We start from the raw sequence: 16,699 nt of genomic DNA on the forward strand, positions 1-16,699 counted from the left end.
GGAAAGGGAATGTTCTCCACTGTGTTACATCACCTTTTCTTTTAACAACACTCAATAAACGTTTGGGAACTGAAGAAAACTAATTGTTGAAGCTTTGAAAGTGGATTGATTGATTGATACTTTTTATTAGAAGATTACACAGAACAGTACATATTCCGTACAATTGACCACTAAATGGTAACACCCCAATAAGTTTTTCAACTTGTTCAAGTCGGGGTTCACATAAATCAATTCATTATTGACACCTAGGGACAAATATGGCGGTGAGTAACTGGCAACCAGGATGTAAAACACTCACTGACATTTTAATTGGTTAAAACGGTGGAGGGCGGGACATCGAAATTTAAATATTTTTCGGGGCTGTAAATCTCATTTTGAAATGCACTACTATTATCAGTTATAGAGGTATTGGAAAAAAAAACTGATTTATTAATGCCTTTTGACATTTGAGGGCCATTTAATGATGACTTGACATGACATTATTACATACGACTCCTTTAAACGACACTAACTTTCCTTGACAGGAGATTAATGCGCACGCACCATGTCTGCCCTTTGGGCAATTCCGTAGCAAGGGAAAAATGTGGCCGCATTCAGCATTTACTGGTGAGCCACTAGGGTGAAAAAAGCCAGCAGAAATGGAGAAAGAAAAGTGTACATTAATGTCCAAAGCAGCCCTTTGAGACACTTGTGATTTAAGGCTATTTAAATAAACAATGATCGCGACTTGTCCAGGGTGTACACCACCTTCCGCCTGATTTTAACTGAGATAGGCGCCAGCGCCCCCCGCGACCCCAAAAGGGAATAAGCGGTAGAAAATGGATGGATGGATGATTGATTGAATGAAAGCCATTGGAAGTCATTATTCCGACAAGACAAAAGGATTTTATCCAGGACTACAGTCAGACATCACAGTTTGCTGCAGAGCTTGTATTCGAGAAGTGGGTGGAGCTTCACTTCCGTGTTCAGATGAGTTTAGTGTATTAACAAGAATGTAAGTAAAACGCCATTAAAAAAGTCACTTTTAGACGTTGACAAGACACCCCTTCTCGAACCAAATCACACACTTCTGGCTTCACTAAATTGGCGCTACGTGTTTCGTCCGGTCTAACTACAGCAGGGGTGTCCAAAGTGCGGCCGGCAGGTAATTTTTTTATCGGACCCACGGCACATTTTAAAAATACATTTGAAAAATTTTTAAAACGTAAAAAATGATATAAAAGAGCAAACGGGTGAAATGTAATAAGAAAATGTTGCAATGTTTACTATAATAACACAAAGCTGCCATGCAGGCTGTTTCTTTCTTGAAAAAATAATAATGAATCAAAATCAATGTCATTATGAATTATTGACCTATTCAAGGCTCCAATTACGTCACGTTAAATTTTCCACTTTGAGATATTTTTTGGGGGGAAAATGTTGCATATTTTGTGTTTGCCATATAAAAAACTAAGCTGTTTTTTTAAAGAAGGGCCAAATAAAACAAACAAAAACATAAACAACAATAAAACTATTAATTGACGGATAGATCTGAAGTTGATCTTGAGATTATTGTGTTAAAAGTTAACAGTAAAAAATTTTATATTTTAACACTTTAATGAGTAGGACCCTTTTGGATTCCCAATTATTTTAGTGTGATTTGTTTTTAAGTGTCATTGCTCAAAAATGTATAATTAATTAAAATCAATGGTGTTATGAGTTATTGATCTTTTTAATGCTCCAATTATTATATAATCTCAAATATTCCACTTAAAAATATTGCATATTTTGTGATTTTTTTTGTGACAAAAAGATCATACAACTTAAATATTTAAAATCATGATATTGACAGATAGACCTAATGTTGATCTAGAGATTTAAAACTTGAATAATAAAAATAATAATACTCAATAATGACATATTTTTAATATTTTTTTGACCAAATAGTTGTCGAGGCTGCACTTAATGATAAAAATGATGTCTGCGATTCATTTTGAGTTAATAATCAAAAATACAAAAAAAATGGGACCCAATTTTTATGACTTGATGGGGTCCCTGGGACCCCAATCTGACAGTTCCTAGCACCAACACTGCCAGTCATGGCATAAAAACTGGAAAAATAATAATCTAAGGTACACTTAAATGATAAAAATTATGTATGTGATACATTTCTAGTTAATAATCAACAAAATGCAATTAGTTTGAAAAACAGAACATATTTGTGTACAATTTGATCCAATTCTCTACTTAACTTGAAATAGCCCAGAAAAAACAACACTTATCTTTTCCACAAGTAAGAGTTAAAACCTGCACTAATTTACAGTATATCAGAAGCATTTATCCAGGTAAAAATATCCCATTTTACATTACCAGACATCATTGAAAATCAAACCAGGATCATAACAATCCACATTTTTAATGCACAAAAGTAGTATCTAAACATGAAGTGTAGCTCCTCCTCTGAATGCAAGTGCTCCTACAGCAGAAACACAAATTAGACATTATTACAAAATCCGGCAAGACACAAACGCAATGGATGTCATTTTTTTATATTTTCATTAAAAGTGTGTTTGTCCTTTTAGGGTTGAACTGTTTTTGTTCAAAAACATTTCATTTAAGCAAAGTTAATGTCCAGTCATGGTATAAAAACTGGAAAAATAGTTGTCTAAGGTGCACTTAATGATAAAAATGATGTATGTGATTAATTTTGAGTTAATAATCAAAAATACAAAAAAGTGGGACCCCATTTTTATGACTTGATGGGGTCCCTGGGACCCCAATTTAAAAGTTCCTAGCGCCAACACTGCCAGTCATTGCATAAAAACTGTAAAAATAATAATCTAGGGTACACTTGAATGATAAAAATTATGTATGTGATACATTTTGAGTTAACAATCAACAAAATGCAATTAGTTGTAAAAAAAAGAACATATTTGTGTCCCATTTGATCTAATTCTCTACTTATCTTAACTTGAAATAGCCCAGAAAAAAAACAATACACTTGTCTTTTTCACAAATAAGAGTGAAACCCTGCACTGATGTACAGAACCGGGATCAAAACAATACACATTTTATGTTTTTAATGCACATAACTAATATCAAAACATGAAGTTTAACACCTTCTCTAAATGCAAGTGCTCCTACAGCAGGAATACAAATTATGTATTCTTATTAGGGGTGTAACGGTACACAAAAATTTTGGTTCGGTATGTACCTCGGTTTAGAGGTCACGGTTTGGTTCATTTTCGGTACAGTAAGAAAACAACAAAATATAAATTTTTGGGTTATTTATTTACCAAATTTGTAAATAATGGCTTTATCCTTTTAACATTGGGAACACTATAATAATTCTGCCCACGTTAATCCACATTAAACTGCCTCAAGTTGTTGCTCTGATTAAATAAAATGAAAAAAAAACGTTCTTCTACATATAAAAAGTGCAACATTAAACAGTTTCCATTGAAACTGTTTCATGTCAACTCATCATGCTTAATTTATTACAGCATTTGGGAAGCCTGTAGTTGACTTTTATTATGTAAATGTTGTATTTCTATCAACATGTGATAGCAGGGACCCTGCTATTCAAAACTAGGCTGCTACATTACCAATGATCCATGTAACTATAGCTGAAAAATAGTACTAAACACAATGGAATTCAATTAAAAAAACCAGACAGACAGGGCTTTGCTGCCCCTAACACACACACGCGCACACAGCAAAATGAGCTAACGTTACGCTAAAAGCTAATTAGCCTTCATCTCAAGCCTATACTGTGAGCGAGCTGAGCTGCAGTTTAAGTTTCTAGAAGGTCAACGGGCTCATAGTGATGTTTGTAATAGTTGTGACTGGGAAGTGTTTAGTATAACTTGGGTAGAGTCCGCTCCTCCCCTGCTAGACGAATATCTGCTTGACGCTAAAGCATGGACTACATCGTTCTGAAGTCCGAATACGCACTGCTGATTGGCTTTGTATATAACCATGTGGGCGGGACAATGAGGGAGAGACAGAGGCAGAAAGCAGAGCAGCTTGTGAAGACTTCTGCTTCCGAACTTGTTCGGTACGCCCACGTGCCGTACCGAAACGGTTCGATACAAATACACGTACCGTTACACCCCTAATTCTTACAAAATCTGATAAGAGACAAACGCAGCGCATGTCATTTTTTTCATATTTTCCTTAAAAGTGTGTTTGTCCTTTCTGGGTTGAGCGGGGTTTTTTTTGTTTTGTTTAAAACATTAAAGCAAAGTTAATGCCCAGTCATGGTATAAAAACTGGAAAAATATTTGTTTAGGGTACACTTAAATGATACAAATGATGTAGCAATTAATTTTGGCGATAAAATGGGGGAATGGCCGCCATTTCCACACGAATAAGCTGACGAGGCTTATACGGCGTCCAATAGGTGCTACAAATGTTTTAACTTTTAATATGTTTTTTGCCATTTTAATGTTTGACAGTACCACGAAAGATATGTTATAATAGCTGACATCACTGAAGGCCTAGGTGGGAAACGCACGGCCCGCCACTGCTGGTATCAAAACATGGAAGTGTAGCTCCTCCTCTGAATGCAAGTGCTCCTACAGCAGGAACACAAATTCTGTTTTGCTAGGAACACAATGCATGTATTTTTTTTTATATGTTCATTAAAAGCGTATTTGTCCTTTCCGGGTTGAGCTGTTTATTGTTTTTAAGGACAAACGGTAGAAAATGGATGGATGGATGTTTAAAAACATTTCATTGAAGCAAGATTATTGCCCAGTCATGCATGGCATGAAAACTGGAAAACTATTTCTCTAGTGTACACTTAAATGGTAAAAATCTCTGCGATTAATTTTGAGTTAATAATAATTTAAAAAACACTTGAAAAAATATATCACTCTTGAATCAACATTGTAGTTAGAACTATGATCAATGTTAATTAAAAACTAAATGTGGGATCTAAATAACAATGGAAGTATAATTGTTTGTATATAATTGGTGTAATACGTGTACAAGGATATTTCACATGCCTTTATTGTGTATATAATTGAACCAAGTTCATGTTGTGTATGTTGTGTATTTATAATACCGTATTTCCTTGAATTGCCGCCGGGGTGCTAATTAATTTAAAACCTCTTCTCACTCCGGCACTAACCAAAGGCATGCGGTACATTTAGTCCGACGTTTAAAAATTTGAGTGTGATGTAAGGATACCATCATGAAAAGCACATTTAATCAAAAAAACTTTATTATGGTGTTACCTTTACTTATAAATGAAGTCCATGTGCAGCTCCTTTTGATCAAACGCATCGATAACTTGTTTATAGAAGTCTTCCTTATCTTTCTTCAGTTTTAAAAGTCTCTCTGTCTCGATGGAGATCTTCCTTTATTACCTCCTGCTTCGATTGAAAGTCCAGTTTAGAAAACGGTTTTATTTTAGATATGTAATCCTCCATGTTAAAAGTGCAAGCGAGAGGAAAAAATAAACTCTTGCTGCTTGTTGTCACTTCTTCTGCAGCCGAGTAGTCGCAAGAAGGATCACTAGCGCCCTCTACCACCAGGAGGCGGGAGTCATTTAATGACTTATATTTGACACACGCAGCTACGGTATATTAATAAAACATAGCTGCTTACTGTTCTTTTTAGCATATTCAATAGCTTGGACCTTAAATCCTACTGAATAGCTCTTAATCTTCTTCCCTTTATGCGATTTCAAATGATTGAAATCAGCCTCCTCCATTTTCTAAACGATGACAGGTGAAGTGTCACTCGTGACGTGACGAGTTTGACCCGGTGGAAATTCTAGGCGTATGCTAATCATTTTGCGAAACGAGTTCGACCCGGCGGAAATTCTAGACATGCGCTAATAAAAATAATATTTTGCAATCCTGAGCCGGCGGTAATGCTAACCATGCGCTAATTATTTTGCGAAACGAGTTTGACCCGGCAGTAATTCTATATACCCGGTGCAAAGGACATTTCATAATTTTCGGAAGTTCATTTTGTACTTGATATTGTTTACAGGGTTAGCCGCGATAAGTGTTCAACTTCAGCCTAAACCAGGGGTCGGGAACCTTTTTGGCTGAGAGGGCCATACAAGCCAAATATTTTAAAAAGTATTTCCGTGAGAGCCATATAATATTTTTTTCAAGACTGAATACAACTAAATGCGTGCATTTTAAGTAATACCAACATTTTTAGAGTGTAATAAGTCTCTTATTCTTTTTAATAACATTATTTTTCTGAAGCTAACAGACAATAAATAAAATACTTCTTACCATTAATGCAACTTCTTGAACAGGTGCGGTAGAAACCCGACTGATGGATTAAAATGCATGAGAATGTTTTATATTTCGAACGTTATTTTTGACACTGTGACTACCATTATTCATTACTTATCGTGTTAAGCAATGTCAGCTAAGATTTATCCGAGAGGCAGGGGCAGTCATCAAAAGAGCCACATCTGGCTCTAGAGCAGGGGTCGGCAACCCAAAATGTTGCAAGAGCCATATTGGACCAAAAATACAAAAACAAATCCGTCTGAGCCGCAAAAAATGAAAAGCCATATTACATACAGATAGTGTGTCATGAGATATAAATTTAATTATGAGGTCTTAAAGGAAACTAAATGAGCCCAAATATAGCTGCAAATGAGGCACAATGATGCAATATAAACATACAGCTAGCCTAAATAGCGTGTTAGCATCGATTAGCTTACAGCCATGCAGTGACCAAATATGTCTGATTAGCACACTCCACATACTGTAAGTCAATAACATCAACAAAACTCACCTTTGTGCATACAAGTTTGGTGGACAAAATCCATTTTCTACCGCTTATTCCCTTTTGGGGTCGCGGGGGGCGCTGGCGCCTATCTCAGCTACAATCGGGCGGAAGGCACGGTACACTCTGGACAAGTCGCCACCTCATCGCAGGGCCAACACAGATAGACAGACAACATTCACACACTAGGGCCAATTTAGTGTTGCCAATCATCCTATCCCCAGGTGCATGTCTTTGGAGGTGGGAGGAAGCCGGAGTACCCGGAGGGAACCCACGCACTCACGGGGAGAACATGCAAACTCCACACAGAAAGATCCCGAGCCTGGATTTGAACCCAGGACTGCAGGAACTTCGTATTGTGAGGCAGACGCACTAACCCCTCTCCCACCGTGAAGCCCAAAAATGAGACGGAAAAAGAAGTAGCATAAATCACGTCTTAGAAAGTCGGAGAAAGTTATACATGTAAATTGTAAACAAACTAGGGTGAGTTCAAGGACCGGCCAAATTAGTAGGACAAAACGGGGCTCAGTGAAGCATGTTTAATATAAACCGTGTGCTTTATAGCAATTAGGGAGGTTTGTGTCATGCTTGTCCTCCTACAGAAACCAAATTAAAAGAAGAATATGTTTTTTTCCCCTCATTTCCATTTTTCATATATTTTTGAAATAGTTCCAGAGAGCCACTAGGGCGGCGCTAAAGAGCTGCGGGTTGCCCACCCCTGCTCTAGAGCCATAGGTTCCCTACCCCTGGTCTAAACCCTTTCGGTCTGCAACATTTTCATTTTCAATCTATGCATGTTTGTTTATTTTGTTGACCATTGACCGAAGAAGAAGAATAAACTAAATCAACAAAATGCAATTAGTTGTGTACAATTTGATCCAATTCTCAACTCATCCTAAGTTGAAATAGTCCAGATAAGAGTGAAAGTCTGCAGTCACGGTGTGCACTTGCCATGATTAAGTCTTGCCGGAGTATGTCAGAAGTGTTCCAGGGTCTGTCGTCACTGATAGCACAGCAAATGATCCCCGCCCAATGCCAAAAGCAATACGATAAACTACTTCTGAAGGCTACTAATAATAGTAAAAAGGAGGCTTGTTTCTTCCACAAAAACAAGGTGAGGAGCTCGTGAATGGACGCACGAAAAGAGCAAGCCTTTATGCGAGCCTCTATGTCGGCGAGGGTGTCAAACGTACGGCCCGCGAACAAGTTGAGCTTGTATAAAAAATGAGCCAAATTTTTGGAATTAAAGAAACTGCTGTTCTAAATGTGTCCACTAGATGTCACAATAGCAAGTATTTGTATCTTTGTAAATCGGGGTCGGCAACGGCTCTGGAGCTGCATGCGGCTCTTTAGCGCCGCCCTAGCTTTTTAAAAAATATATGAAAAATGGAAACATTTTATTGTTTTAATATAGTTTATGTAGGAGGACAAACATGACACAAACCTCCCTAATTGTTATAAAGCACACTGTGTTAAACATGCTTCACTGATTCGAGCAGAGGTGGGTAGTAACGCGCTACATTTACTCCGTTACATCTACTTGAGTAACTTTTGGGATAAATTGTACTTCTAAGAGTAGTTTTTATGCAACATACTTTTACTTGAGTATATTTATGGAGAAGAAACGCTACTTTTACTCCGCTCCATTTATCTACAATCAGCTCGTTACGCGCTACATTTTTTTTAATCGATCTGTTAATGCACGCTTTGTTTTGATTTTGTCGGACACGCATTCAAAGTAGGAACTACGCATGCCTGCGTTTCACCAATCAAATGCAGTCACTGGTGACGTTGAACCAATCAAACAAAACCAGGCGGTCACGTGACCGTCACACGTCGAATCCGACCTAAAAAAGTTGAAAAACTTATTGGGGTGTTACCATTTAGTGGTCTATTGTACTGTGCAATCTACTAATAAAAGTATCAATCAATCAATCAATCAATCAAAAGTGTAAAGGAAAAAAGACACTTTTTATTTCAACCGTACTTCCCGTCAAAAGCCTAAAGACTGATCGCACAGTTCCTGTCTTCACAATAAAAGTGCCGCTCCACCGCGCCTGCGTTAACAAAATAAGAGTCTCCGAAAGCCAGAGCAAACAAGCTAGCAAGCTACTGAGTTTGCCGCCAATGTATTTCTTGTAAAGTGTATAAAAACGAATATGGAAGCTGGACAAATAAGATGCCAAAAAACAACGACTTTCATGTGGTATTAGACGGAAAAGAGGAACTTTTTTTCTCCTCCATTTGAAAACGTGGACATTTTCAGCACTATACTGTCTGATTCCAATCAATGCAAGTCATCAGAATCAGGTAATACACCAACTTATATTCTTGTCTTCATGAAAGATAGGAATCTATATGTTAAACATGCATGTATATTCATTAAAACACCTTCAACATGTCAACAAAAACGGCAAAATAACTATAACTTATATACTGTATATATATATATATATATATATATATATATATATATATATATGATATGTATGTATATGTATATATGAAGTAGATCACCTCGACTTGGTCATTTATTAAGTAAATGATAAAAGTTGAAAAACTTATTGGGGTGTTACCATTTAGTGGTCAATTGTAGGGAATATGTACTGTACTGTGCAATCTACTAATAAAAGTTTTAATCAATCAATCAATCAATAAATGCCTACTGAGCCTATGGTGCTGTTAAGTTATTGTGGCTCAATTTGCCTTAATTTTTTCTATTTTGATGTATTATTATTTAATATATATTATTGTTTTAGTTGCTTAAGAGATATTCCTGGCTATGAATTTGCTCATTGCTATTTTTATGTTTTTGTGCATTATTTGTTGCCGTAATCAGGTTACTCATCAGTTACTCAGTACTTGAGTAGTTTTTTCACAACATACTTTTTACTTTTACTCAAGTAAATATTTGGGTGACTACTCCTTACTTTTACTTGAGTAATACATCTCTAAAGTAACGGTACTCTTGAGTACAATTTCTGGCTACTCTACCCACCTCTGGATTTGAGTAATTGGCGAGCGCCATTTTGTCCTACTAATTTTGTCGGTCCTTGAACTCACCGTAGTTTGTTTACATCAGGGGTGTCATTTGCGGCAAGCAGCGAATAAAAGAGCAAATTGGTGAAATGCAAAGAGAAAAAGTTGCATTGTTGACTCTAATAACACCTTTTTTTTTTATAATTCCTAAAAAAATAATAATGAATCAAAATCAATGTTTCTATAAATTATTGATTGATTTAAGGACAAAAAGGACAGATACAACAAAAATATGAAAGTTATTTAAAAAATTACATACTACTTATATACAAATACTAACTATACTAATTATTTTACTGATTGCTATTATAAATATACTAAACTAATTACACAATATATTATCTGAAGCTAATAAAGAGATTTAGGTGTTGAATGAAAAATAAAAAAATAATTAAAAAGCATGACCTTTTTATGAGTGGGACACTTTTGGGTCCCCAAGAATTTTAATGGAATTTAATAAAAACTGCCTTTGCTAAAAAAAAAAAAAAAAAAATACCAATAAATTCAAATCAATTTTGCTATGAATTATTGACCTATTTAGGATCCAATTACTTCACATCAAATTTACCACTTTGAAAATCTTTTTGTTAAAAATATTGCTTTATTTTGCATTTTTGACCCCAAAAAAAAGGGTTTTGATAAAAAGCTTGTAAAATAAAATTAAAATAATAATTAAGTCAAATTAGAGATTAAAGGGTTTTATGAAAAAAATTATGACTTATTTTTAAAAACTTTTAAGACTGAAGCCCTTCTGGGTCCCTAGAAGGTAACTTGAGGGAGCACCAACAATAAAAAAAAAAAAGTTTATATTGTATTGGTTTTGAAAATGAAAAAATATCAAAACGTGTGTGGCCCTCAGTGGAAAAAGTTTGGACACCCCTGGTTTACATGTATAACTTTCTCCGACTTTCTAAGACGTGTTTTATGCCACTTCTTTTTTTTGTCTCATTTTGTCCACCAAACTTTTAATGTTGTGCATGAATGCACAAAAGGTGAGTTTTGTTGATATTATTGACTTATGTTGAGTGCTAATCAGGGCATTTGGTCCCTGCATGACTGCAAGCTAATCGATGCTAACATGCTATTTAGGCTAGCTGTATGTACATATTGCATCATTATGCCTCATTTGTAGCTATATTTGAGCTCATTTAGTTTCCTTTAAGTCCTCATATTTCAATTTATATCTCATGACACTATTTGTTAGCAATATGGCTTTTAATTTTTTGCGGCTCCAGACGGATTTGTTTTAGTATTTTTGGTCCAATATGGCTCTTTCAACATTTTGGGTTGCCGACCCCTGTTGTAGATGATGCTACATATGTAAAAAAAATAAAATAAATAAATCACGTTAATGCACCAGTCAAGGAAAATGATCAAACTACATAAATAACATACGGTAATTTAATTTTGGTATTATTTTTTTATCTTGATAGATTAAAAATGAATGAACATTACCACATCATTTATTCAGAAAGTACAAATAACGACAAAGATAGAGTACTATAAACCCATCCATCCATCCATCCATTTTTCTACAGCTTGTCCCTTTCGGGGTCGCGGGGGGTGCTGGAGCCTATCTCAGCTGCATTCGGGCGGAAGACGGGGTACACCCTGGACAAGTCACCACCTCATCGCAGAGCTTTTGATTGATTGATTGAAACTTATATAAGTAAGTTGCACAGTACAGTACATATTCCGTACATCCATCCATCCATCAATTTTCTACCGCTTATTCCCTTTTGGGTCGCTGGGGCCTATCTCAGCTACAATCGGGCTGAGGGCGGGGTACACCCTGGACAAGTCCCCACCTCATCGCAGAGCTTTTGATTGATTGAAACTTTTATTAGTAGATTGCACAGTTCAGTACATATTCCGTACAATTGACCACTAAATGCTAACACCCCAATAAGTTTTTCAACTTGTTTAAGTCGGGGTCCACGTTAATCAATTCATGGTAAGCGAGTACTATTAATCGCAACTTGTAAGTGTAAAAAAAAAAAAGGAAAAACATTATTATTTGTACATTTTCAGAATGTGCTTGTTCTAGACAACAATCTGAAGTTGTCTTTATTATTTCTAAGTTATCGTCCAGTGATTTTACCAATCAGGACCATTCGGGGGTAGATTTTTCTCCATGTGACCCCCTATCTAAAATGAGTTTGTGCACCACTGCTCTACTCGGAAAATAGGTGGTGTGCCTTCTCCGGGATGGGGAGGAGACCCTACCCCAAGTGGAGGAGTTCAAGTACTTCGGAGTCTTGTTCACGAGTGAGGGAAGAGTGGATCGTCTAATCGACAGGCGGATCGGTGCGGCGTCTTCAGTAATGTATCGATCCGTTGTGGTGAAGAAGGAGCTGAGCCGGAAGGCAAAGCTCTCAATTTGTCGGTTGGATCTATGTTCCTATAATATGGCCATGAGCTTTGGGTTATGACCGAAAGGATAAGATCACAGGTACAAGCGGTCAAAATGAGTTTCCTCCACCGGGTGGCAGGGCTCTCCCTTAGAGATAGGGTGAGAAGCTCTGTCATCCGGGAGAAACTCAAAGTAAAGGTCTGGTCTGGATGACACCTGAACTGGATTCCAGTTAATTAAAATACCACAACAATGGATATTGTTCAGATAAGTTACATTTAAGAACTTGCACATAAAGCAACAACGGAGATGACTATGACCTGCGCATTTTCCGCGAATGTGTACTAGCTCGCATTGCACCGGCGGACGGAAGGGGTCTCAAACGGTGGTATTGTTGTGTGAGTGGACATGGATAAGGTCAGGTGGGATTTACCAGTGTAGAAGGGGCCTTAAAGGGGTCCCTTGAGGAACACCCCATCTTATTCATCTTGTCTTTTAACAAAAAAACAAGGAAGTCACAATCTTCGTTCAATGAATGTTCTGCAATTCGTCGTCCCCGAAGTAAGAACTGAACTGGGCAAGAAAAGGACCGAAGGCTTGGAATAACCTCCAATGTTATCCAGGATTTACCCTGGATTACCTTATAATAATAATAATAATTACTCGGGGTGTAACGGTACGTGTATTTGTATTGAACCGTTTCGGTACGGGGGTTTCGGTTCGGTTCGGAGGTGTACCGAACATATTCCACACGGACATATTGGGTAGCGCACCGCAGGTTGTGTTTACAATGCAGAGCGAGGCACAACACACGACAGGCTAGCAGCGACCGGGCTAGGACAACATGCAAAAGCCAGAGCTGGAAGACTCTCCTGCCTCGTTAAGATCTCCCCTTCGGGAACACTTCGGCTTCACCGTGCGATACAACAATGGAAGACGGAGGTTTGCCGACATTGAATTGAATTGAATTGAATTATATTTATATAGCGCTTTTTCTCTAGTGTCTCAAAGCGCTTTACATAGTGAAACCCAATATCTAAGTTACATTCAAACCAGTGTGGGTGGCACTGGGAGCAGGTGGGTAAAGTGTCTTGCCCAAGGACACAACGGCAGTGACTAGGATGGCGGAAGCGGGAATCGAACCTGCAACCCTCAAGTTGCTGGCACGGCCACTCTACCAACCGAGCTAAACCGCCGCCGACATTGTTCAGCAGAAGTAGGGTACGCTTCTGCCAACACGTCAAACATGCTAACTCCTTTGAAGCGTCACCACCGCATTCAAGCAGCCTCTCCTCGGCGAGTCAGGCTAGGCTGAAACAAATGTTTTTATAGCAGCAGATTTGAGACCATCCATCCATCCATCTTCTACCGCTTGTCTCGTTCGGGGTCGCAGGGGGTTGCTGTATATTGTATTAAAAACTAGATTTTGACTCACCTCTATGGTGGAAGAACAATAAGCCTATATATCCTCTTACTACCAAGTTAGCCTAGCTGGGGGGTGGGGGGGTTGATGAACGTGGACCGGACTTAAACAAGTTGAAAAACTTATTGGGGTGTTTGCATTCAGTGGTCAATTGTACGGAATATGTACTGTACTGTGCAATCTACTAATAAAAGTCTCAATCAATCAATCATAAAAAGCACTTTATATATAGAAAGGTTTTGTTAAGAAACCATTCTGAACCTTATCTTATTTAGTTTTTATTTTATATATATTGACCACATTAACCCTTGCAATGAACCTGTGTGTATATGTATGTTATGCCATTGTTTACCAATTTGGTAAATAACCAAAAAAAATGTATATTTTGTTGTTTACTTACTGGGGCTTCATGGTGGCAGAGGGGTTAGTGCGTCTGCCTCACAATACAAAGTTCCTGCAGTCCCGGGTTCAAATCCAGGCTCGGGAACTTTCTGTGTGGAGTTTGCATGTTCTCCCCGTGAATGCGTGGGTTCCCTCCGGGTACTCCGGCTTCCTCCCACTTCCAAAGACATGCACCTGGGGATAGGTTGATTGGCAACACTAAAATTGGCCCTAGTGTGTGAATGTTGTCTATCTGTGTTGGCCCTGTGATGAGGTGGTGACTTGTCCAGGGTGTACCCCGCCTTCTGCCCGATTGTAGCTGAGATAGGCGCCAGCACCCCCCGCGACCCCAAAAGGGAATAAGCGGTAGAAAATGGATGGATGGATGTTTACTTACTGCACCGAAAATGAACCGAACAGTGACCTCTAAACCGAAATTTTTGTGTACCGTTACACCCCTAATAATTAGATTAGATTTATATAGCACTTTTTTAGACACTCAAAGCACTCACAGAGAAGTGGGAACCCATCATTCATTCACACCTGGTGGTGGTAAGCTACATTCGTGGGCAGACTGACAGAAGCATGGTCGCCCCTTCCGACGGCCACCTATCATTCAATCGCCAATGTGAGCGGCGAAGTGCCAAGCCCAAGGACACAACGGCAGCTATTTTGGACGGTAACTAAGCCGTGCCGCCTCCTATGTGTCCCGGCTGGCCTGGGAACGCCTCGGGATCCCCCGGGGGAGGAGCTGGACGAGAAGGAAGTTTGGGCTTCCCTGCTTAGGCTGCTGCCCCCGCGACCCGACCTCGGATAAGCGGAAGAAGATGGATGGATGCTGTATGTGTAGAAAAAGTGCTGAGTTTCCAGCCCCAGCAGCCTTCAGACTAGTAGACAGACACAATGCGGCTAACATGATGGCTTCCAGGGCCTGACAACCTACCTGCACCGCCGTACCACTTCGCCAACAGCCAGCCCACACTGGAGCATATCTTCGCTTTAGTGCAGTCGTACAAATCCAAGGGCTTGATATCGGCCACCACAAAAGTCTTCTTATTAGAGTCCACCATGGCGGGGCCAAATAGAAAAAGCAGTGACAGCAAAACTAAACAAAACAAAAATGTCTAAACAATCATTTTCCAGCCGAGTCCCGGATGACGTGCGGGGAACACGGAAGGATTACAATCCCGCTCTCAGACCTCCTCGCTAAAGAAGCCTTGGCGGAAAAAAAAAAAAAGCTGCTCACGGTGGGCTGAGGCACCGCGTGGCGACGTCGAAGCGGACTATTCCCCCGGTTCTTCCCGCGGTCGTCCGCATATCCGTGTCGGTTGTCGGTCCCGAATTTGTGTGCGCGTGCGCGCGTGTGTGGAGCTGGTTTAGCAGATGACGGGCTCCCAGGTAGACGCCGGCGACGTCACTCAAGCCGGCAGCCAATAGAAATGGAGTAGGAGTCGGGAGGACAGCGAGAGGGGGGCGGGACTTCCGGGGGCGGTGAACGACGCTGCTCACAGGTGTTTTCACTGCGGGGGATTGTCACAACATAAAACTATGACGTTGTGTTGCAATTTTGAATATATATATGTATATATATATATATACATATATATATATACATATATATATATATAAAAATGATAAATACATAAATGGGTTATACTTGTATAGCGCTTTTCTACCTTCAAGGTACTCTAAGCGTTTTGACACTACTTCCACATTCACACACTGATGGAGGGAGCTGCCATGCAAGGCGCTAACCAGCATCCATCAGGAGCAAGGGTGAAGTGTCTTGCTCAGGACACAACGGACGTGACGTGGATGGTACTAGGTGGGGATTGAACCAGGGACCCCCGGGTTGCGTACGGCCACTCTTCCACTGCACCACACACACATATACATATATACATATATATATATATATATATATATATATATACATATACATATATATATATATATATATACATATATATATATATATATACATATACATATATATATACATATACATATATATCTATCTATATATACATATATATATAGATATATATATACATATATATATATATATATATATATATATATATATATATATATATATACATATATATACATACATATATATATACATACATATATATATATACATACATATATATACACATATATATGTATATATATATATTTATATATATATATATATGTCTTGGTTGGATTATCCAGAGAATAGAGCTCGATACCGTGGTAGAGCGCAATATGTTTGTGTGGGAAAAATCACAAGACTACTTCATCTCTACAGAACTGTTTCATGAGGGGTTCCCTTAGTCATCAGATTTTTTTTTGAGGGAACCCCTCATGAAACAGTTCTGTAGAGATGAAGTAGTCTTGTGATTTTTCCCACACGTACATATTAATATATGTATATATAATGTGTGTGTATATATATTTATAAATATATATATGTATATATATAATGTGTGTATATATATTTGTATGATAATGGTTTAGATTTATATCGCGCTTTTCTATTGTTAGATACTCAAAGCGCTCACAGAGAAGTGGGAACCCATTATTCATTCACACCTGGTGGTGGTAAGCTACATCTGTAGCCACAGCTGCCCTGGGGTAGACTGACGGAAACGTGGCTTTCAGTTGGTGCCTACGGCCCCTCCTACCACCACCATTCATTCATTCATCATTCATTCACCAGTGTGAGCGGCACTGGGGGCAAAGGATGAAGTGTCCTGCCCAAGGACACAATGGCA

At 38.5% G+C, this 16,699-nt stretch overlaps 1 protein-coding gene across 1 annotated transcript in view; it reads right to left on the minus strand.

Annotated features, from left to right (window-relative positions):
• camsap3 (calmodulin regulated spectrin-associated protein family, member 3) overlaps nucleotides 1-15,310 on the minus strand; it is a 111,646-nt gene extending 96,336 nt beyond the window's left edge. Inside the window, exon 1 of the mRNA XM_061905230.1 lies at nucleotides 14,881-15,310. Within this exon, the coding sequence (XP_061761214.1) occupies nucleotides 14,881-15,007 (127 nt within the window). The 5' untranslated portion in view covers nucleotides 15,008-15,310. The remainder of the gene's footprint in view (nucleotides 1-14,880) is intronic.
• Between the last annotated feature and the right edge of the window lie 1,389 nt (nucleotides 15,311-16,699).

The sequence above is a fragment of the Nerophis ophidion genome, linkage group LG07 (assembly GCF_033978795.1).
Source record: "Nerophis ophidion isolate RoL-2023_Sa linkage group LG07, RoL_Noph_v1.0, whole genome shotgun sequence".
Lineage (NCBI taxonomy): Eukaryota > Metazoa > Chordata > Actinopteri > Syngnathiformes > Syngnathidae > Nerophis > Nerophis ophidion.